The 20,313-nt window shown below is 39.2% G+C and overlaps 2 protein-coding genes across 2 annotated transcripts in view; one reads left to right on the top strand and one right to left on the bottom strand.

Annotated features, from left to right (window-relative positions):
- LOC103516818 (flocculation protein FLO11-like) overlaps positions 1–12,403 on the top strand; it is a 36,345-nt gene extending 23,942 nt beyond the window's left edge. Inside the window, 6 exon segments of the mRNA XM_026829115.1 lie at positions 1,613–2,046; positions 2,091–2,756; positions 2,759–4,780; positions 5,085–5,573; positions 5,678–6,023; positions 12,111–12,403. Coding sequence (XP_026684916.1) covers positions 1,618–2,046; positions 2,091–2,756; positions 2,759–4,780; positions 5,085–5,573; positions 5,678–6,023; positions 12,111–12,403 — 4,245 coding nt within the window. The 5' untranslated portion in view covers positions 1,613–1,617.
- Positions 12,404–16,121: 3,718 nt separating this feature from the next.
- On the bottom strand, positions 16,122–18,521 carry LOC103516816 (CRAL-TRIO domain-containing protein C3H8.02). The gene is made up of 4 exons (XM_008481804.3): positions 18,338–18,521; positions 17,966–18,181; positions 17,520–17,731; positions 16,122–16,464 (listed from the first exon to the last, which is right to left on the bottom strand). The coding sequence occupies exons 1-4, from the start codon at positions 18,497–18,499 to the stop codon at positions 16,368–16,370; spliced, it is 687 nt and encodes a 228-aa protein (XP_008480026.1). The 5' UTR covers positions 18,500–18,521; the 3' UTR covers positions 16,122–16,367.
- Positions 18,522–20,313: the final 1,792 nt, after the last annotated feature.

Genomic DNA, 20,313 nt, shown 5'->3' with positions numbered 1-20,313 from the left:
TTTTCAACTCCAAATCCATTTTTTTCTATCTTTCGAAGGATATCCTAACTTATCAGAGGAAAAGATCATAGAAAGTGATCATGTCAACCTCGATTATTTCAACTAATTGGGACCGGGGGTAGTTGAAATGATCAATTTCTATGACCTGTTCCTCTGATAAGTTAGGATATCCTTTGAAAGATAGAAAAAAACAATGGATTTTGAAGTTGAAATAATGGAAGTTGAAATAATCGAGGTTCTACTGTACTAGGTATCTATTGTCTGATTTACACGTCTCTAAGCAGGAAGACGAGGAAAGGAGGAAGGTACTTATCAGAGGTGATCAATTACCCGTAAAGATTATTAGTCTCTGATGAGGCGTGATGATCTTTACATGATTCTTCTAACAGGTACCTAAGTAGGTATCTATAATACCTAATGGCTATTCTATAAGGTACATAATTTGATCCTTATGAGACGTCTCGTCAAAAGTACCTTGCACAGATTGAGCTGAAATTTTCTCCATAGCAATTTTTTTCTTCTTCTTTAATCGGCGGAAATTAATTCAGGAAATCATCTTCAACTTAAGTAGTCCACCGCGCTACAAGACTCTATAAACTCTACATTATTTAACACTTTATTCAAACTTATAACAAGTACGTAGCTCAAAAGGAAATCCAAGGAGCCAAACTCTGGGTTACTATACCAAATTGGTTACCAAATTGGTTAGGTAAACCAAATTGGTTATTAATAAAATTGTATCATTATCATTACCAAAATTACTCAGGAATACACTGCGTTCAGTCCGACAGAGTCGACAAACCCCAAGATGGATCCTGATACTGAACTCAATGTCATACCTTACTTGCAAGACTATTCACCTTATGCTACTAGGAAACCTCCTCACAACAAACCCATCTCTGTGACACTGAAAAACATTCTGGCAAGTACCACATCCAAACCCAACCTGGGTATGGTCGAGCGAGTAGAGATCAATCCTCCAGTCAAACACAAGTACACGCCAAGTAGTCAAGATATCACGGTGGGGGCAGTCATGGATATGAATCTAGGCAATCACAAGACAGGGACTCCATAGCCCACATACCAACAAATACCTCGCTGGGAGTTCGCACACTTCCAAGTTTCTATTCTTCGTATGTGTATTTACATTGTCTTCATATGTATATTTAGTATGTACATACGTACACTGTCTAATGTTATTCATCATGGATTGGCAAAAAAACACGGCAATTTACGAGTAGATATTATGTTCACTACGACTACCGTAGTGAAATCAGATTCTCTATTAACAATACCCATTGACACCTGTACCTATGGTGCAACGTATGTGATGATGGGCCGTTTTCTCATGATGTATTAAACGAAAAGAGGAAAAAAGTAATAATCTGGACATTCTTCATTTTATTTATTGTTTTGCAGGGACTGAACTTGTATGAGCAACACCGGGATGCAACTTCCGTGGCTAGGGTCAAATTTCAACGAAGAAAGTAATTTTCATGAGACACACAAGACAAAATCTCATCCATTTTCGCCAGGTATTAACAACGTTTTGCTCTTCAAATACAAATTAAAGATGATTAACAATGGTTTTGTTTCTTCTCTTGTGTTTCAGGCACCATGAAGCTCCTGAGTATCTTCATGGTAACATGTACAGCTACCATGGCCTTACCCCAACCTCCGACACCATCAGAAGAATTGAAGATGGAAGCGAGAGTAGACGATGAACTGGATGATTATGGTACTCCTGGCTTCTTCTCCTTTCACAATGGTGAAGCTTTCACCGTAGAGAAAGATCCAGTGACGGGCAACTTGGATTTCAACAAGAAGGAAACCCCGGACTACGGGTTTTACAAGGAAGAGATCGATCGCAAAGACTCCAAGCCTAAGATCCCAGCATATCACACACCGAATGATATTCCATCCAATCCGTTCAAGATATCTGCCGTGGATTCTTCCCCTGACCTGCATCAGTTTCTCAACCTACCTGTCCACTATAGTACTAGTGGCAAGTTCCCTCTCATCTCTTCATCTTACGCCAATATGAAAGTCCAAGGCTCAGCAACTTCTTCGTCATCGACTCCAAGCCTAAGATCCCAGCATATCACACACCGAATGATATTCCATCCAATCCGTTCAAGATATCTGCCGTGGATTCTTCCCCTGATCTGCATCAGTTCCTCAACCTGCCTGTCCACTACAGCACCAGTGGCAAGTTCCCTCTCATCTCTTCATCTTATGCCAACATGAAAGTCCAAGGCTCAGCATCCTCCTCTTCATCATCAACTACTGGTAGCAACCATAGACATTACACCCCCTCCACTAGCACTACCACCTCCCAGCCACCATCTTACTATACAAGTGTTACCATGAGAACCACACCGGAGACTCCTCAGCCTGCCAGAACCACAACACGCCCCACCGTGCAGCCAACGCAACCAGCGTCCACCACCAAGGCACCCAACTACAGAACAACAACTACCACGACCACACCACCTTCTACCACAACAACCACCACTACAACACCAGCTCCTACCACTAGAACCACAACCACGGAGAAAGTAGTCACCAAGATGACCCCTCCCCCTCAACAGGTATGGAATATTAGCGAACCAGTAGACTATATCCCTGAGGAAGAGATTTCCTACGTAGACTATGAATATGATCCAGACATGGTGAACCATCATCTATCTGGACATCATGAACACAACCAAGAGCCAGCACTCAGTTCAAACAATAAAGACGCGGTCAACTTCAACCTAGCACTACCACCTCCCAGCCACCATCTTACTATACAAGTGTTACCATGAGAACCACACCGGAGACTCCTCAGCCTGCCAGAACCACACCACGCCCCACCGTGCAGCCAACGCAACCAGCGTCCACCACCAAGACACCCAACTACAGAACAACAACTACCACTACTACACCACCTTCTACCACAACAACCACCACTACAACACCAGCTCCTACCACTAGAACCACAACCACAGAGAAAGTAGTCACCAAGATGACTCCTCCCCCTCAACAGGTATGGAATATTAGCGAACCAGTAGACTATATCCCTGAGGAAGAGATTTCCTACGTAGACTATGAATATGATCCAGACATGGTGAACCATCATCTATCCGGACATCATGAGCACAATCAAGAACCAGCAATGAATTCAAATAATAAAGACCCAGTCAACTTCAACGAGAAGATTGGAGACATAAAACAGGAACAAAATGCGATCTTGTCTTCTAACAAACAATCCAGTACAACAACCACCACCCCAGTTCCCCAAACATCAACCAAAGTTACAACAACGACTTCCAAAGTGAGTATCGTCACTTCCCTGCCGATTTCAACTTCAACAAGTTACCCAAGCACCACAACATCAACCTCAACAACGCCCAAACCCAAAGAGCCAAGTGTTGACCCATACTCTACATCCATGCCAGTCTCTGCTTCTGAAGAGGCAGTACGTCCTGGTGTAGGCAATACTTATCTGTTCAGTGGACATTTGGGCGAAAACACAGTGCACAATAACGTCAACAATTTCTTCGTTCCATCATCAAACGAGGATTCATTCAAACCCATGCCTACCATGAATGAAAGTGTCCCCTATTTGAACAGAAGACCAGAATCAACCAACTCTCAGGAGATTGTGTACCAACAAAGACCTCCTGTACCCTCAAGCAGACCAGAACTTGCATCAGTAGATCATTATCAGAATCAGAAACCTGTTGGCTCCAGACCTATGCAAGAACCCAACAGACAAGAACCTCCATTCCCATTTGAAAGTAATCAACAGCAACAGGAAAACTATTTCCAACAAAAACCTAACAAACCTGTACAAGTTGAACAGTCCCGACCAGAGAAACCTCAGTATGAACACAATAGACCACACCCTGGTCAGCAACATCAACAAAATATAAAACAAGAGAGACCTCAGAAACATCCAGGATCTGAACCTACTAGACAAGAGCCACCATTCCAGTTTGAAAGTAACCCCAACATATATCAGAATCAAAATCAATACAAGCCAGAGAGACCTAACAAATACAACCAAGGCCACGAACAGGTGCAACATCAACACTTTGACCCTAACATGAAACACCCTCCACAGTTCCACAAACATCCTCCATCCGATGTCCAACAACCTCAAGTTCAATTCACTGCACATCTATCAACAGGTCCTATACCATCAGGTCCTGTATCACATGTGAAGAGACCACAGAATCCAAACATCCATCCTTCTGACTTACGACCACCTCCACCACCATCCTACACACAAGATGATTCCGAGGAAGAGATCAACTTTGTAAAGAAACCACTTCCAAGCAAACCTGTCAAAGTGAACACTAACAAGTCACCAATCTCTACATCAGGTGGTTTCGTTAATATTCAACCAGGTAAAATACAAAACATGGTACCCATCAGAATTCCAACAGAAGTAGATCAAAATAGTCAGAGCTATTCTCTCCAAACTTCATTCTCTATCGGAGCTTCAGGAGATGACAATGTGAGACACCCTGTAGCTCAGGGCTCCGTCATAGATGAGAATATCAATACTATCAACAGAACTGACCTGGTCCCTCCTCCTAGACCTCAGAGACCCCAGAATATCATCAGAACACCCCCACCTCCTCCTCCACAACCATCAGGTCCTGTTCAACATTGGGAAAGCTACACTCCACACCACTATGCTAACAACAAGGTGAAAACAGATTCTGAAGTCCTGAAACCTAGCTTACCAAACATTCTGCCACAGTTCCGACCAAATGCCAAGGTAGGTCATGTAGATCCCAACACACAGTATGTCGATAGAGTTAAAACACCACTGGAACACTTACAACCTCCACCCTTACCAAGACCACAGTACCTACGTATTGATAGAAACGACGAGGATGTAAACGAACCCATGATGTCCATAGGAGACCTTGACCTCCTGTGACTGACTTTACTTCTTTCAATACAGGGCGATTAGAAATCAAATCCATTCTCCTATCCTATTTGATGGACCACGATCGGAGTTTAAATTTAGCTGTAGCTTTTTTTTTTTCAATAGGTCTGATAGAGGGATCTGTAACTGCTAAGTTCATGTAGATCCCAACACACAGTATGTCGATAGAGTTAAAACACCACTGGAACACTTACAACCTCCACCCTTACCAAGACCACAGTACTTACGTATTGATAGAAACGACGAGGATGTAAACGAACCTGTGATACACAGCGCAAAGCAAAGTATGAGAGTATTTCAGAAACCACCAACAGGTAATAAAGTGACAACATTACAGATGATGCAACAAGGTCAGGGTCCGCCTGGTGTACCTTTGAAGAGAATCATCAGAACGGAGAATAAACCCCACCATAAGATGCCGAAACCAAATATGGAGGTGAAGCCTCAGGGCATGGCTGAGAAATCGGACGGAACCAAACCAGTGCATGTAGTTTACCCCACGACTAACCAGAGACTGACCCCAGAAACTGAAGATGTCGTAGTAGTAGGTTCTCATGGACCTCAGAGACCATCCCCACCCAACCATCTTCAACCTCTAGATGAGAACCCCTTCCACCTAGAAGATCCTGTACCTTTCCTGTGATGCAACAAGGTCAGGGTCCGCCTGGTGTACCTTTGAAGAGAATCATCAGAACGGAGAATAAACCCCACCATAAGATGCCGAAACCTCAGGGCATGGCTGAGAAATCGGACGGAATCAAACCAGTGCATGTAGTTTACCCCACGACTAACCAGAGACTGACCCCAGAAACTGAAGAAGTTGTTGTAGTAGGTTCTCATGGACCTCAGAGACCATCCCCACCCAACCATCTTCAGCCTCTGGATGAGAACCCCTTCCATCTAGAAGATCCTGTACCTTTCCTCTTATCAGAAAGAGACAGAGATACACCTGTATTGAAAACAAAACCACTGAAGCCTTTGAAAAATGATTTTCCCTACTCTTTGGTAAAAGAGTCTGATTTCCTCGATAAAGAAATGAAAGAGACCAAACTAAGAAAACCAATAGAAGAGACCAAAATTACCAAATGAGCAGTGATCAGTGTTAGGTTAGGGTTAGGTTAAACGCACGAATGAGCAGTGACCAGTGTTATTGTAGGGTTAGGTTGAACGCAAAAAGGAACTTTCACAAATGAGCAGTGACCAGTGTTGGGTTAGGGTTAGGTTAAACGCACAAATGAGCAGTGATCAGTGTTAGGTTAGGGTTAGGTTAAACGCACGAATGAGCAGTGACCAGTGTTATTGTAGGGTTAGGTTGAACGCAAAAAGGAACTTTCACAAATGAGCAGTGACCAGTGTTGGGTTAGGGTTAGGTTAAACGCACAAATGAGCAGTGATCAGTGTTAGGTTAGGGTTAGGTTAAACGCACGAATGAGCAGTGACCAGTGTTATTGTAGGGTTAGGTTGAACGCAAAAAGGAACTTTCACAAATGAGCAGTGACCAGTGTTGGGTTAGGGTTAGGTTAAACGCACAAATGAGCAGTGATCAGTGTTAGGTTAGGGTTAGGTTAAACGCACGAATGAGCAGTGACCAGTGTTATTGTAGGGTTAGGTTGAACGCAAAAAGGAACTTTCACAAATGAGCAGTGACCAGTGTTGGGTTAGGGTTAGGTTAAACGCACAAATGAGCAGTGATCAGTGTTAGGTTAGGGTTAGGTTAAACGCACGAATGAGCAGTGACCAGTGTTATTGTAGGGTTAGGTTGAACGCAAAAAGGAACTTTCACAAATGAGCAGTGACCAGTGTTGGGTTAGGGTTAGGTTAAACGCACAAATGAGCAGTGATCAGTGTTAGGTTAGGGTTAGGTTAAACGCACGAATGAGCAGTGACCAGTGTTATTGTAGGGTTAGGTTGAACGCAAAAAGGAACTTTCACAAATGAGCAGTGACCAGTGTTGGGTTAGGGTTAGGTTAAACGCACAAATGAGCAGTGATCAGTGTTAGGTTAGGGTTAGGTTAAACGCACGAATGAGCAGTGACCAGTGTTATTGTAGGGTTAGGTTGAACGCAAAAAGGAACTTTCACAAATGAGCAGTGACCAGTGTTGGGTTAGGGTTAGGTTAAACGCACAAATGAGCAGTGATCAGTGTTATTGTAGGGTTAGGTTGAACGCAAAAAGGAACTTTCACAAATGAGCAGTGACCAGTGTTGGGTTAGGGTTAGGTTAAACGCACAAATGAGCAGTGATCAGTGTTATTGTAGGGTTAGGTTGAACGCAAAAAGGAACTTTCACAAATGAGCAGTGACCAGTGTTGGGTTAGGGTTAGGTTAAACGCACAAATGAGCAGTGATCAGTGTTATTGTAGGGTTAGGTTGAACGCAAAAAGGAACTTTCACAAATGAGCAGTGACCAGTGTTGGGTTAGGGTTAGGTTAAACGCACAAATGAGCAGTGATCAGTGTTAGGTTAGGGTTAGGTTAAACGCACAAATGAGCAGTGACCAGTGTTAGGTTAGGATTAGGTTAAACGCACAAATGAGCAGTAACCAGTGTTAGGTTAGGGTTAGGTTAAAGGCACAAATGAGCAGTGACCAGTGTTATTGTAGGGTTAGGTTGAACACAAAAAGGAATTTTCCAAATGAGCAGTGACCAGTGTTAGGTTAGGGTTAGGTTAAACGCAAAAAGTATGTGTTACAACATGTCGTTCGCGCCAGTCAAAACTACATCTAGCACACTCTTAAAGTAAGTTTTTCCTCTTAGGGTAAGTGTACCATTTATTCGCCCACTTAAAAAACGTACCATTTATTGGCCCACCTGCCCACATTTATTTTTTTAATTTTTGTTTTTATGACTACAATTTTTGAATAGCACTGGTTCGATAGCAGTCTTTAAGCCCTTTCTTTTGATGAAATTGGATCTTGAAAAAGTTCGTCCAGTTCAGACTTATGTGGCGTATGGTACAGGTGGGCCAATAAATGGTAAGTTTTTTAGGTGGGCGAATAAATGGTACATTTACCCTAGGTACATACCTAGAATATTTTCGTTTTCTACTTACTTTTGAACAAATTAGTCTAAATACTCTAAATGAATAAAATGTCCACTGCTCATTTTCCAAGAGATGTTCTCTCTTTCTTTCTAAACCATGTTGTGATATTGTAATATTTTTAGTTCAAAAAGTAGAAATCTGAATCATCTGTTTCAGTTATCAATGTCTTCTACTTACCTGCATAGATTTTAGTTGATATGGTTAACAAATTAATTCTATTACTTGAAAATCTTGAAATACAAGTTTTGGGACGCTTAGGCTGGGAACTTTATATTGTTTGTTCTTGGATTAAGAACGGAGAGTGTTCTAACACGGTCTCTGGGCATACTTTAACAAAATTTTCAATATGGACCTAAAGACCTGGGCCTTTATTAATAAATTTGTTCTACAAATCTCAAAAAAGTCATGGCTTGGAAATTTCCAAAAACTTGTATTAAAAAATCTTGTACAAACCTTTTACAGTACCTACGTATCCTTAATTTAGCATTAGTTCTTTTCTGACCTATTTAATCATTGTACATATTCCTACCTTGTCTTAGGTAATTATTTATTAAACATTTTTAATTCATAATTAAACACTGTACACTGAATCAGTGAACCTGTAAACATAATTACTCTTGGGTGCCCCAGAAATGAAATGGTTTAAAGTATAGTACACAGAAGAGGCGTACTTATAACAGGAACACAGAATTAGCATAGTTAAATGGCAGTAGCCTATTCATTTGCAAGTCTCGCAATTTTAGCCTTCCTTAGAACACAAGACACAATTATACGGATCGCATAGACTTCCTCAGAAAATAAGAGACTATGGAATAAAAGAATGTAGGTACCTATGTATCTCTATGACACAGTTTTATACGAGGCATATAATTAGGTGCTATCTATTCTACTAAAGTAAGATACCTTTCCTAGTTTAGCCAAATCTAAAATGATCTTTTTTAGAACATTAATTTAACTTGTCTACAAATATTATCAAGTGTATGAATAGACCTCTCAATTGCTCTATGTTTTTGAGGAAAACATCGTACCTACTAAGGGCAATGAAAGGCAAAAAAAAACACGCAAAATTTTCCTCTAATTTTACGTCATTACTCTTCTTTTTCATTCATTCCGGTCTATTGTATAAATCATTTCTGGGGTACCCTACTTAAAATAACCATTTCCATGCAGCCAGTATCTGGTGTTGAAAGTAAAGCAATTCTTTTGTTTTAAGTTTTTTATAGTGATTGACCAATCCGCTTTCTCTAGTTGATCGATCTAATGTGTACAAAACCTCAAATCTATTAACTCAAGTTAAACATTATGTTTTATCGTGATATATTGCCTCTGCCATACCGGATAAACCTGTCTTTAAGTAATACAAGACTACAGGGGACAGCAGTCGAAGGGAAGAGACTACAGGGGACAGCAGTCGAGGGAAAATACTACAGGGGACAGAAGTCAAGGGAAGAGACTTCACGGTACTGCAGCAGAGGGAAAGAGAGAGGTAGTCAGCAGTCGCGAGTCGAGGGGAAAAGGGAGAAAGAGAGGTGGGAAATTTAGGACAGAGGTAGGAAAGGGGAAAGTCACAGATATTTCCCCCCTTTGTCCTCTCCGATGGAGAGTTTCCAGACAAAACTATCCTACCGTCCATTGTCAAAATTAGCTCCAGACTCACACGGCCCTACATTTCCGCCTTGAGCTTTCGAGTGACTCCTAAAATAATATTTACCTTTCATTTACCATCATATGCCTTCTCAGTTCCAGTACCTAAAATCTGTGCAATACAAAAGTCCCATGAAGTTCGAAAAGTTATTTTCTGTTACTTCTTTTTCAGTAAAGGTCGGCATGGACCTTGTGCAAAGCTCCTTCTCCTTTAATTCTTCTATTTACCACTACACCACCTGCCTCGGTGGTGTAGTGGTCAAGGCGCTCGCCTGGTAAACAGGAGGGCGTGGGTTCAATCCCAGCCGAGGTATGGAATTTTATCCTCATATAATTTGAGAGTTTGACCACAATAATAGTAGTAGCCTACTGCTGGAGTAAAGGGACTTTTCAGTCCTATGCGAGCAGTATAAATAAGCACTATTATTATTATTATTAAGGATAAGCCATTCATTTCTCGGCAAACTTACAACGTTGTTGTTGTTGTTGTTGTTGTTGTTGTTATTTTAACGGCTTTAGCTTTCGCCGAATGGCAATAGCAGACTAAACTACTAAAGATATCTTTTTGTATCTGCTTTTACTTACAACTTTGGGTCGGGATTGTATTTTTTGGGTCACTAGGAAGCGATTCGCTATGAAAACTCGTTTTTTATTCCTTATAGTAAAACTGTAGGTACTAAAGCTTCTACATAACTAAGTACCTACTCGAAACAAAAAGGAACGATTTCAGATTCGAGGGAGAAAAACAACCGACTTTCAAACTTGTAGTAAAAATAAATAAAAGTGTAGGTGTTGGTGAGCCTAAGGATTTCATCCTTAGAAAATTAGTTATATTTAATGAAATCGTGTTAAAAATGAGAAATTAATATCATTAATATTTCAAACAAAATGACGATGCACAGGTGACTTGATTTAAACAAAATTAACATAAGGGAAGAAACAAGTTATTTAAAAAATAAATGATAATAATAATCTTAATAATAAAAAGAAACATGGTTTTACTTAGGTACATACGAGTACCTACCTAGTAAACTTTCGATTTTTTTTTTTAAATTTATATGAAGCGTAAAACTCCCGTCACTAAACAGTTTAAACACCTTTGCAGATATACTGTGACGTCACAACTGTTAAATAAAACCATGCTAAAAGTATAAGTGGAGTTCGTGACCCTTAAATTGAGAATTTCAAAAAATCCACTAAATTAAGTATTTTACAAAATTGCACTCTTTTGGTCTTTGAAAATCTAGCTAGGAGCTTTCTTAGGTAGTTGCTTTCATGGGTTCGTGGTAACTATGTGGAATATAAATTTAATGAAACTTATCTATAGAATTACCTAATGGTCCTAACTAAAATCAACCAAATAGAAAAATAATTTACAATTAAATACTCGTAAAATGATAAAGGTTTAAGAAAATAGTTAAATACACATCCTTAATACAGTGGAGTCACAGGTGAAAAGTAAAATAATTAGATTTAAATCAACTAAGAGTAAAAATAAAATTAGATTTATCTTACAAAAGAAATGCTAATTTTGATCAAAAGATTTTGTACTATAAAGTGAGGCATAGGGTAGCTACCTACTGGACTATAAATAACTTGCCTCGGTAACGTAGTGGTTAAGGCATGGGTTCGAATCCCAGCCAAGGAAAGAAAAAAAGTTAATCTTACGAAATAATACTTTCCCTGACTATTTTTACTTTTTTACGCTCTTGTCGGGATTTGAACTGCGATTCTCGTGGTTATGAATCTAGGAACACAACAACTGGGACCATTTTCTGCGTTTTGGGTAAGCACTTATGCCTCGGTAACGTAGTGGTTAAGGCATGGGTTCGAATCCCAGCCAAGGAAAGAAAAAAAGTTAATCTTACGAAATAATACTTCCCCTATTTTTACTTTTTTACGCTCTTGTCGGGATTTGAACTGCAATTCTCGTGGTTATGAATCTGGGAACATAACAACTGCACAACTGGGACCATTTTCTGCGTTTTGGGTAAGCACTTGTGCCTCGGTAACGTAGTGGTTAAGGCATGGGTTCGAATCCCAGCCAAGGAAAGAAAAAAAGTTAATCTTACGAAATAATACTTCCCCTGACTATTTTTACTTTTTTACGCTCTTGTCGGGATTTGAACTGCAATTCTCGTGGTTATGAATCTAGGAACACGAACAACTGCACAACTGGGACCATTTTCTGCGTTTTGGGTAAGCACTTGAAGTAAATGTACTTTTTCTGTGTGTTATGCTAAAGGCATGCTAGCCCAAAATACAAGAACCGAGTTGTATAAACTTCGTCTTTACCGGGAATAGAACCCGAGAACTCCAAGATGCAAGCCTAGTGTGATAACCACTGATCTGCAAAGCTGTCTTTGCAGATCTTGCCCAAACTTTTCTTCTAACTTCTATTTTAGTTCACGAGAAAATAGAGAAAATTTTATTAATTCTAAGGTGAATTTATCAAAGTAATTATCACTACTTAAACATAGGAATCATTGGTCAAAATAATATCAACAAGACCGGTTCCATGGTGAATAGGTACGTCCCACATGTCAACGCAACAGTAGACAACCATCGCAATGTTGAGAAACAATCAACGGGAGGCGTTGAAACACAAGACTTCCTTGCACCCTTCCAACCGAGCTTGTCCAATCCTGAGAACCAAGGCTGGCGAGTCATCGGGAATATAACACGGGAGTATCCCGAGGAGAAACCAGTAGAGAGCGAAACCACAGTGAAACCAAGTGAGTTTAGTTTCATATCAAGATTCGTCCACACATAGTCGACCGGCCGTTGATCGACGTCACACTATCTCGACAACGCAAATTCACCGCGGCAATCGACGGCATGTGTGGACACACCTTTAAATAAATAATTATGGAGGGGGGGAAACACAAGTCAAATATATGTCTTGTGAAAAGCTGCGGTTTCATTGAATGCGTATTGTCTTGCGACTTTGCCAGTTAATTTAAAACCAATTACGCTAGGGCTGATTAAGGGGCTGACGAAAAACGCCCACCCCGTCTGAACATGGGAAAAGGCGCAGAACAAGAAGAAGAATGGGTAGCTCTTATGGCATTAGCGCAATATACTCCGGATTCGAGCAGTATAATCACTATTAATACTATTTTATTGTTATTCCTTCACTGTGTTATTACCTTTGAAGAGTCCATTCCCACTAGTCGTGAGTTTCACCCGATTTTTTTCGAGTGTCCTGTAGGAAATGTAATTCAAATGAGAGTATTCCTACTTTCCTACTACACACGACACGATATTTTTTCGGAACGACAGGTGGGAACGGACTTTTAAGGGCAGGATTAGAAAGACGATAGTTGAGATACAACGAAGAAAATGTTGTACCTTAAATGCAATGAAGAACGGAATGGAGTAGTACTTTGATTGGCACTGAGGGAGGGAGTAGAGGGTGTAGGGAGTTTTACTAGCCCTACATATCGTCAGGTAGGATGTCGGGGATCAAATATTTGCACAAGTCCATCTCATTGTAGACGAATGTCACCTTGCTTGATGTCTTTTCATCCAACCTGGAAATAAGAGGAAAAGGAATTATAATATTGTGATATAGAATGTGTCAAACATACTTAAATGCTTGCCATAAATGTCATTTGATTTATTACGCATCGATAAATTCCACGACTTAACTTGGACTCGAACCATCAACCTCTCAGATACGAAGTTCACAACCACTGGCATATATGACAGTGGCAGACCACGCGACGCGCCGGGCTTCAGGGGTCCTGCAAGCATTGGGTGGTTTAGGTTTAGAATATATTACTTTTGAAATATGGTAGGTATTCATATTCCCCCTTCCTTAAAGGAACTGTTACTGCTAAGGTCTTATCGTCCCGAAAGTGATGAGGGAAGGAATACAGGATACTCCAAGATGCAAGCCTAGTGTGATAACCACTGATCTGCAAAGCTGTCTTTGCAGATCTTGCCCAAACTTTTCTTCTAACTTCTATTCTAGTTCACGAGAAAATAGAGGAAATTTCATTAATTCTAAGGTGAATTTATCAAAGTAAATCAAATCACTACTTAAACATAGGAATAATTGGTCAAAATAATATCAAGATTCGTCCACACATAGTCGACCGGCCGTTGATCGACGTCACACTATCTCGACAACACAAATTCACCTCGGCGATCGACGGTATGTGTGGACACACCTTTAAATAAATAATTATGGAGGGGGGGGAACACAAGTCAAATATATGTCTTGTGAAAAGCTGCGGTTTCATTGAATGCGTATTGTCTTGCGACTTTGCCAGTTTATTTCATGTACAAAATTGTGTAAATAACGTGGACTTGACACACACATATATATATAGGTAAAAGAATCACTTTCTGTCTACTGTGTAGGCAATCTTGGTTTGTTCGCAGAACCGATAAATTGTTTATGAATTTCTTTCCTTGAGAATTCAAGGGAAACCTGAATAAGATCCCTGATATTTAGAGCCCTTTCACAGTCCATTTCGTTGAGAATTGTGCCTACGCAACTTCGTATTTTCGTACAAGGTGTAGGTGTTATCTGAAAAGTTTTGTTTTATTATAAAGAAAATAGAAAATTATAACTAGGACGAAACGGTCCGACGGAGTGTAAAAGGGCTCTTAACTTTTTGTAAATACTTATTTCTTTATTAAAAGTACTTACTTGATTATATTTCATTATATTTTCATTGTAATATGGGTACATACCTAGAATATTTTCATCTACTTTTGAACAAATTAGTCAAAATGAGGAAAATGTCCACTGCTCATTTTCTAACAGATTTTCTCTCTTTCTTTCTAAACCATGTTGTGATATTGTAATATTTTTAGTTCAAAAAGTAGAAATCTGAATTATCTGTTTCAGTTATCAATGTCTTCTACTTACCTGCATAGATTTTAGTTGATATGGTTAGCAAATTATTTCTATTACTTGAAAATCTTGAAATACAAGTTTTGGGACGCTTAGGCTGGGAACTTTATATTGAAATGTTTGTTCTTGGATTAAGAACGGAGAGTGTTCTAACACGGTCTCTGGGCATACTTTAACAAAATTTTCAATATGGACCTAAAGACCTGGGCCTTTATTAATAAATTTGTTCTACAAATCTCAAAAAAGTCATGGCTTGGAAATTTCCAAAAACTTGTATTAAAAAATCTTGTACAAACCTTTTACAGTACCTACGTATCCTTAATTTAGCATTAGTTCTTTTCTGACCTATTTAATCATTGTACATATTCCTACCTTGTCTTAGGTAATTATTTATTAAACATTTTTAATTCATAATTAAACACTGTACACTGAATCAGTGAACCTGTAAACATAATTACTCTTGGGTGCCCCAGAAATGAAATGGTTTAAAGTATAGTACACAGAAGAGGCGTACTTATAACAGGAACACAGAATTAGCATAGTTAAATGGCAGTAGCCTATTCATTTGCAAGTCTCGCAATTTTAGCCTTCCTTAGAACACAAGACACAATTATACGGATCGCATAGACTTCCTCAGAAAATAAGAGACTATGGAATAAAAGAATGTAGGTACCTATGTATCTCTATGACACAGTTTAATACGAGGCATATAATTAGGTGCTATCTATTCTACTAAAGTAAGATATCTTTCCTAGTTTAGCCAAATCTAAAATAATCTTCTAATTCAATGTTAGAACACTTAAATACAAATAAAAAAAATAAAAATAATATTTTTTAGAACATTTAAGTATTTAAATTGTTTACAAATATTATCAAGTGTAGGAATAGACCTCTCAATTGCTCTATGTTTTTGAGGAAAACATCGTACTAAGGGCAATGAAATGCGAGTTTATGAAACCATAATGAATTGCCAATGAAAGGAAAAAAAAAACATGCAAAATTTTCCTCTAATTTTACGTCATCACTTTTCTTTTTCATTCATTCCGGTCTATTGTTTAAAAATCATCAAGCAGGTATAAATCATTTCTGGGGTACCCCATTTAAAATAACCATTCAGCCAGTATCTGGTGTTGAAAGTAAAGTAATTCTTTTGTTTTAAGTTTTTATAGTGATTGACCAATCCGCTTTCTCTAGTTGATCGATCTAATGTGTACAAAACCTCAAATCTATCCACAATACAAAACTCATTTCCCTATCTATTCGTATGAATTGGTTTTCTTTTTTCTTTTGATTTGCAGCTCAAAGTACTATTGTACGAGGAAGATGACTTTAAGCGACTATTTTTTTGGCGTCATTTGAAATCTTAGCTGTGTCCACACAAAGTCGATGCGACGGTTGTCCATCAACTGAAAAAAAAAGTTGTCCTTTGTATTTTTTTTCCACTATTAATACTATTTTATTGTTATTCCTTCACTGTGTTATTAGCTTAGAGTCCATTCCCACTGGTCGTGAGTTTCACCCGATTTTTTTCGAATGTCCTGTAGGAAATGTAATTCAAATGAGAGTATTTCTACTACACACGACACGATATTTTTTCGGAACGACAGGTGGGAACGGACTTTTATGGGCAGGATTAGAAAGACGATAGTTGAGATACAACGAAGAGAGTATTGTATCTTAAATGCAATAACGGAATGGAGTAGTACTTTGATTGGCACTGAGGGAGGGAGTAGAGGGTGTAGGGAGTTTTACTAGCCCTACATATCGTCAGGTAGAGTATTGTACCTTAAGTGCAATGAAGAAAGGAATGGAGTAGTACTTTGATTGGCACTGAAGGAGGGAGTAGAAGGTGTAGGGAGTTTTACTAGCCCTACATATCGTCAGGTAGGATGTCGGGGATCAAATATTTGCACAAGTCCATCTCATTGTAGACGAATGTCACCTTGCTTGATGTCTTTTCATCCAACCTGGAAATAAGAGGAAAAGGAATTATAACATTTATTTATTTTTATTTATTTTATTTTATAAGTTTCCATTTATTGGTTTTTCAGAACAAATCTCTCATCAAAATAAATTGTTAACAAATGGTATACCCATCCGTAAAAGCCGGAGCTTGTGCCACGGATGGGGAGTTCATTAAATATAATTTCAGTTTCATTCTCTTATAGTATGCTCATGTAAATTTTCAATATCATCATTGTAGATATGATATACGTGATAGATACTTAAATGCTTGCCATAAATGTCATTTGATTTATTACGCATCGATAAATTCCACGACTCAACTTGGACTCGAACCATCAACCTCCCAGATACGAAGTTCACAACCACTGGCATATATTATGACAGTGGCAGACCACGCGACGCGGCGGGCTTCAGGGGTCCTGCAAGCATTGGGTGGTTTAGGTTTAGGATATATTACTTTTGAAATATGGTAGGTATTCATATTCCCCCTTCCTTAAGGGAACTGTTACTGCTAAGGTCTTATCGTCCCGAAAGTGATGAGGGAAGGAAGACAGGACAGGAGAAAGTCAGCCGTTCAGAGAACAAACCTCATCTGTTTAGGATAAAATACGCCCCGGGAGGGAATCGAACTCGCGACTTAGCGAGTTTATAATTCTGCTCCTGCCAGCCTAGTAAGCTTGGTTGGTAGCGCGTCTGCATTGTTAGCGCTAGGCCGCGGCTTTGATTCCCGCCCGTGGCGGATTTTATCCTAATGGGATAGTGTTCGTTCTCGGAACAGCTGGCTTTTTCCTATCCTGTCTTTCTTCTCTCTTCAATATCGGGACGATAAGACCTTAGCAGATACAGTTCCCTCTATCAAACCTTTTCAAAACAAATGCTATTTCGCGGCTTCGATTCCCGCCCGTGGCGGATTTTATCCTAATGGGATAGTGTTCGTTCTCGGAACAGCTGGCTTTTTCCTATCCTGTCTTCCTTCTCTATTCGATTTCGGGACGATAAGACCTTAGCAAATACAGTTCCCTCTATCAAAACTCTTTAAAACAAATGCTATTCTTACCAGCCTCGAATGACAGTCCAACATCCAGAGAACAGAGTGGGAGAGTTCAATATCAAACACACACCCAGCCGTTCTGGGTAGTGCCGGGATAGTAGCCAGATCAGGTTTTTGATCATCTGATAATCCATACAGCTCAGACCAAAATCTTTCAGGTCAAACACAATGCACAGATTGTCGACAACTTCCTCGAAGCATTTCTTACAAGCCTCTTCCTGGGGGGAGAGAAATGGGAGGGAAGAATTAACAAAGTAAAAATTGCCAGCTTAGTTAGCTTGGGAGGTAGAGTGTCTGCCACGTAAGCACTAGGTCACGGGTTCCGATTCCCACCCAGGGCAAACTTTAGGGTAAGGTTCTTTCTTGGAATGGCTGGCTTTATCTTATCCTATCCTCCTTCTCTCTTTAATTTCGAGATTATTTCCTAGGCAATCTCTACTATTCAACCTTACCAGGCAGTACACAATGAACTTTGTGATCTCATCAATGTCCCTATCATTAGCATTGTGGTTCCTCGCTGGAATGTAGATCACAGGTCTCCCGTTCATATCCCGATGTTTGAGAACTCGGGCCTTATTCTTCTCCAGATGGCTCTTGATGATGGGGTTTTGGTCGGTGAGGGAGGCCACATCATACTCTACGCGCCACTTGTTTGTTTTCAGAATAGCCTAGAATGTTTAGAGCAGTGATTAGTGTTATTATAGGGTTAGGTTAAATACAAAAAGGAGCTTTTCTTTTCCACGGATGTGACTTCTAAATAATAACCCCAAACTTAGTGTGCTCATGAAACACTCTCATTTTTGAAAGGTCAAGTAGGTACCTACCTGGAATGCAGGGTCAACCTGTTTGAAAGCCCGGAGATATCGTTTCAGTGAAAAGTCATTGTGATATTGAAGTGGGTCAGCATCAGATATCATTTTCATTCGTTCTTTCAACTTCTGGAAATCTTCCTCGTTAACTTCAGCTGCCGTTGCTTGGTCGCCCATTTCTCTAAATAATTGAAATGTACAAATGATCTGAAATTATAAATGGAAAGGGGTATGCACCAAGGCCACGAACAGGTGCAACATCAACACTTTGACCCTAACATGAAACACCCTCCACAGTTCCACAAACATCCTCCATCCGATGTACAACAACCTCAAGTTCAATTCACCGCACATCTATGAACAAAAATTTTTTTTTTTTTTTTTTTTTCGCCGAAAAATATTATTTGGGTAGGAAAAGACCCGAGTATCAAATCGGATAAACAATATACCAACCTACCTATTTAAGGACTCAGACTCAGAAGAAGAAAAGGCCCCTACAGGGTATCCATAGGCCTCCAACCTTGAATCCCTGATTTCCATGTTTTTCCAGCAAAAACAGACACTTTTTCCAGCAAATTTCCTTTATCTCAACAAAATCGGACAAATCGCTCGGGAGTTTTTGGTGAAAACAGATAGAAAATTCCGTTCTAGTTAATCTAAAGGACAGTCTCTCACCATCAGGTACACCTACCTGATCAGGTCCACCTGTCGATGGTGAGTCAGGTGAGTGGCTGGCCACGCCGCTCATACAAAAAAGTCCAAGGTCTATGCCTAGCTAAAATGAAACACAAACGTCTATTTTTGTAATGCTATTTTTACCAGCCTCGAATGACAGTCCAACATCCAGAGAACAGAGTGGGAGAGTTCAATATCAAACACACACCCAGCCGTTCTGGGTAGTGCCGGGATAGTAGCCAGATCAGGTTTTTGATCATCTGATAATCCATACAGCTCAGACCAAAATCCTTCAGGTCAAACACGATGCACAGATTGTCCACGACTTCCTCGAAACATTTCTTACAAGCCTCTTCCTGGAGGGAGAGAAATGGGAGGGAAGAATTAACAAAGTAAAAATTGCCAGCTTAGTTATCTAGGGAGGTAGAGTGTCTGCCACGTAAGCACTAGGTCACGGGTTCGATTCCCGCCCAGGGCAAACTTTAGGGTAAGGTTCATTCTTGGAATGGCTGGCTTTATCTTATCCTATCCTCCTTCTCTCTTTAATTTCGGGATTATTGCCTAGGCAATCTCTACTATTCAACTTTACCAGGCAGTACACAATGAACTTCGTGATCTCATCAATGTCCCTATCATTGTTGTAAAAAAAAAAAAAAAAAAAAAAAAAAAAAAAAAAAATCGTAGAAACAAAGCTAAGAAAATACCTTAAGATCCAACACAATCAAGTTATTGAATCAAGTTTAGATGGAATGTTTAATAATGGTTATCCACATGAAAGATTGCCAGAAAAGAGAAAAAAGTGTACACATAAGAGTAGAATAGGTAGAAAACTTCTTTCTCAAAACACCAAAATCTTTTCATCGAAAAGAAAAAAAAAAAAAAAAAAAAAAAAAAAAAAAAAATCATGGAACATTGGAAATCAAAAACGGACCTACCTAATGGAATGGAAATATTACATAAGTCCCTATAACTTATCATAAAAAATAAGTACATAAATTTCATATAAAAAATGGATGGATAATATCACATAAACGTTTAATAGTTCATAAAAAATATTTTCGTTATAAATTCGTATTTCGTTACGTAGGCATGTAGGTACGTGTAACAAATTTCTTACGGTTACGTATATCGTAACACAGAGAAAAACATAGAAGGATATGACAAAAGATATACAAATAAAACCTACCTACATGAAAAAAAAAAAAAATAAAAGGATATGAAAAAAAATAAAAAAAAAAAACCTCCCTACATAAAAAAAAAAAAAAAAAAAAAAAACTAAATAGTTATGAGATTAGAGGAAAAAAGGACGGATTTAA

The sequence above is a fragment of the Diaphorina citri genome, unplaced genomic scaffold (genome assembly GCF_000475195.1).
Source record: "Diaphorina citri unplaced genomic scaffold, Diaci psyllid genome assembly version 1.1 scaffold1673, whole genome shotgun sequence".
NCBI lineage: Eukaryota > Metazoa > Arthropoda > Insecta > Hemiptera > Psyllidae > Diaphorina > Diaphorina citri.
The sequence above is the reverse complement of the archived record's forward strand: the minus strand, read 5'-3'. Positions and strand labels throughout refer to the sequence as shown.

Coding starts and splice junctions, on each gene's coding strand:
- LOC103516816 (XM_008481804.3), bottom strand. CDS start 18,499: ATGGGCGACCAAGCAACGGCAGCTGAAGTTAACGAGGAAGATTTCCAG. Junction 18,182..18,337: donor AGGTTGACCCTGCATTCCAG/GTAGGTACCTAC, acceptor TAAACATTCTAG/GCTATTCTGAAAACAAACAA. Junction 16,465..17,519: donor TGGACTGTCATTCGAGGCTG/GTAAGAATAGCA, acceptor TCTTATTTCCAG/GTTGGATGAAAAGACATCAA.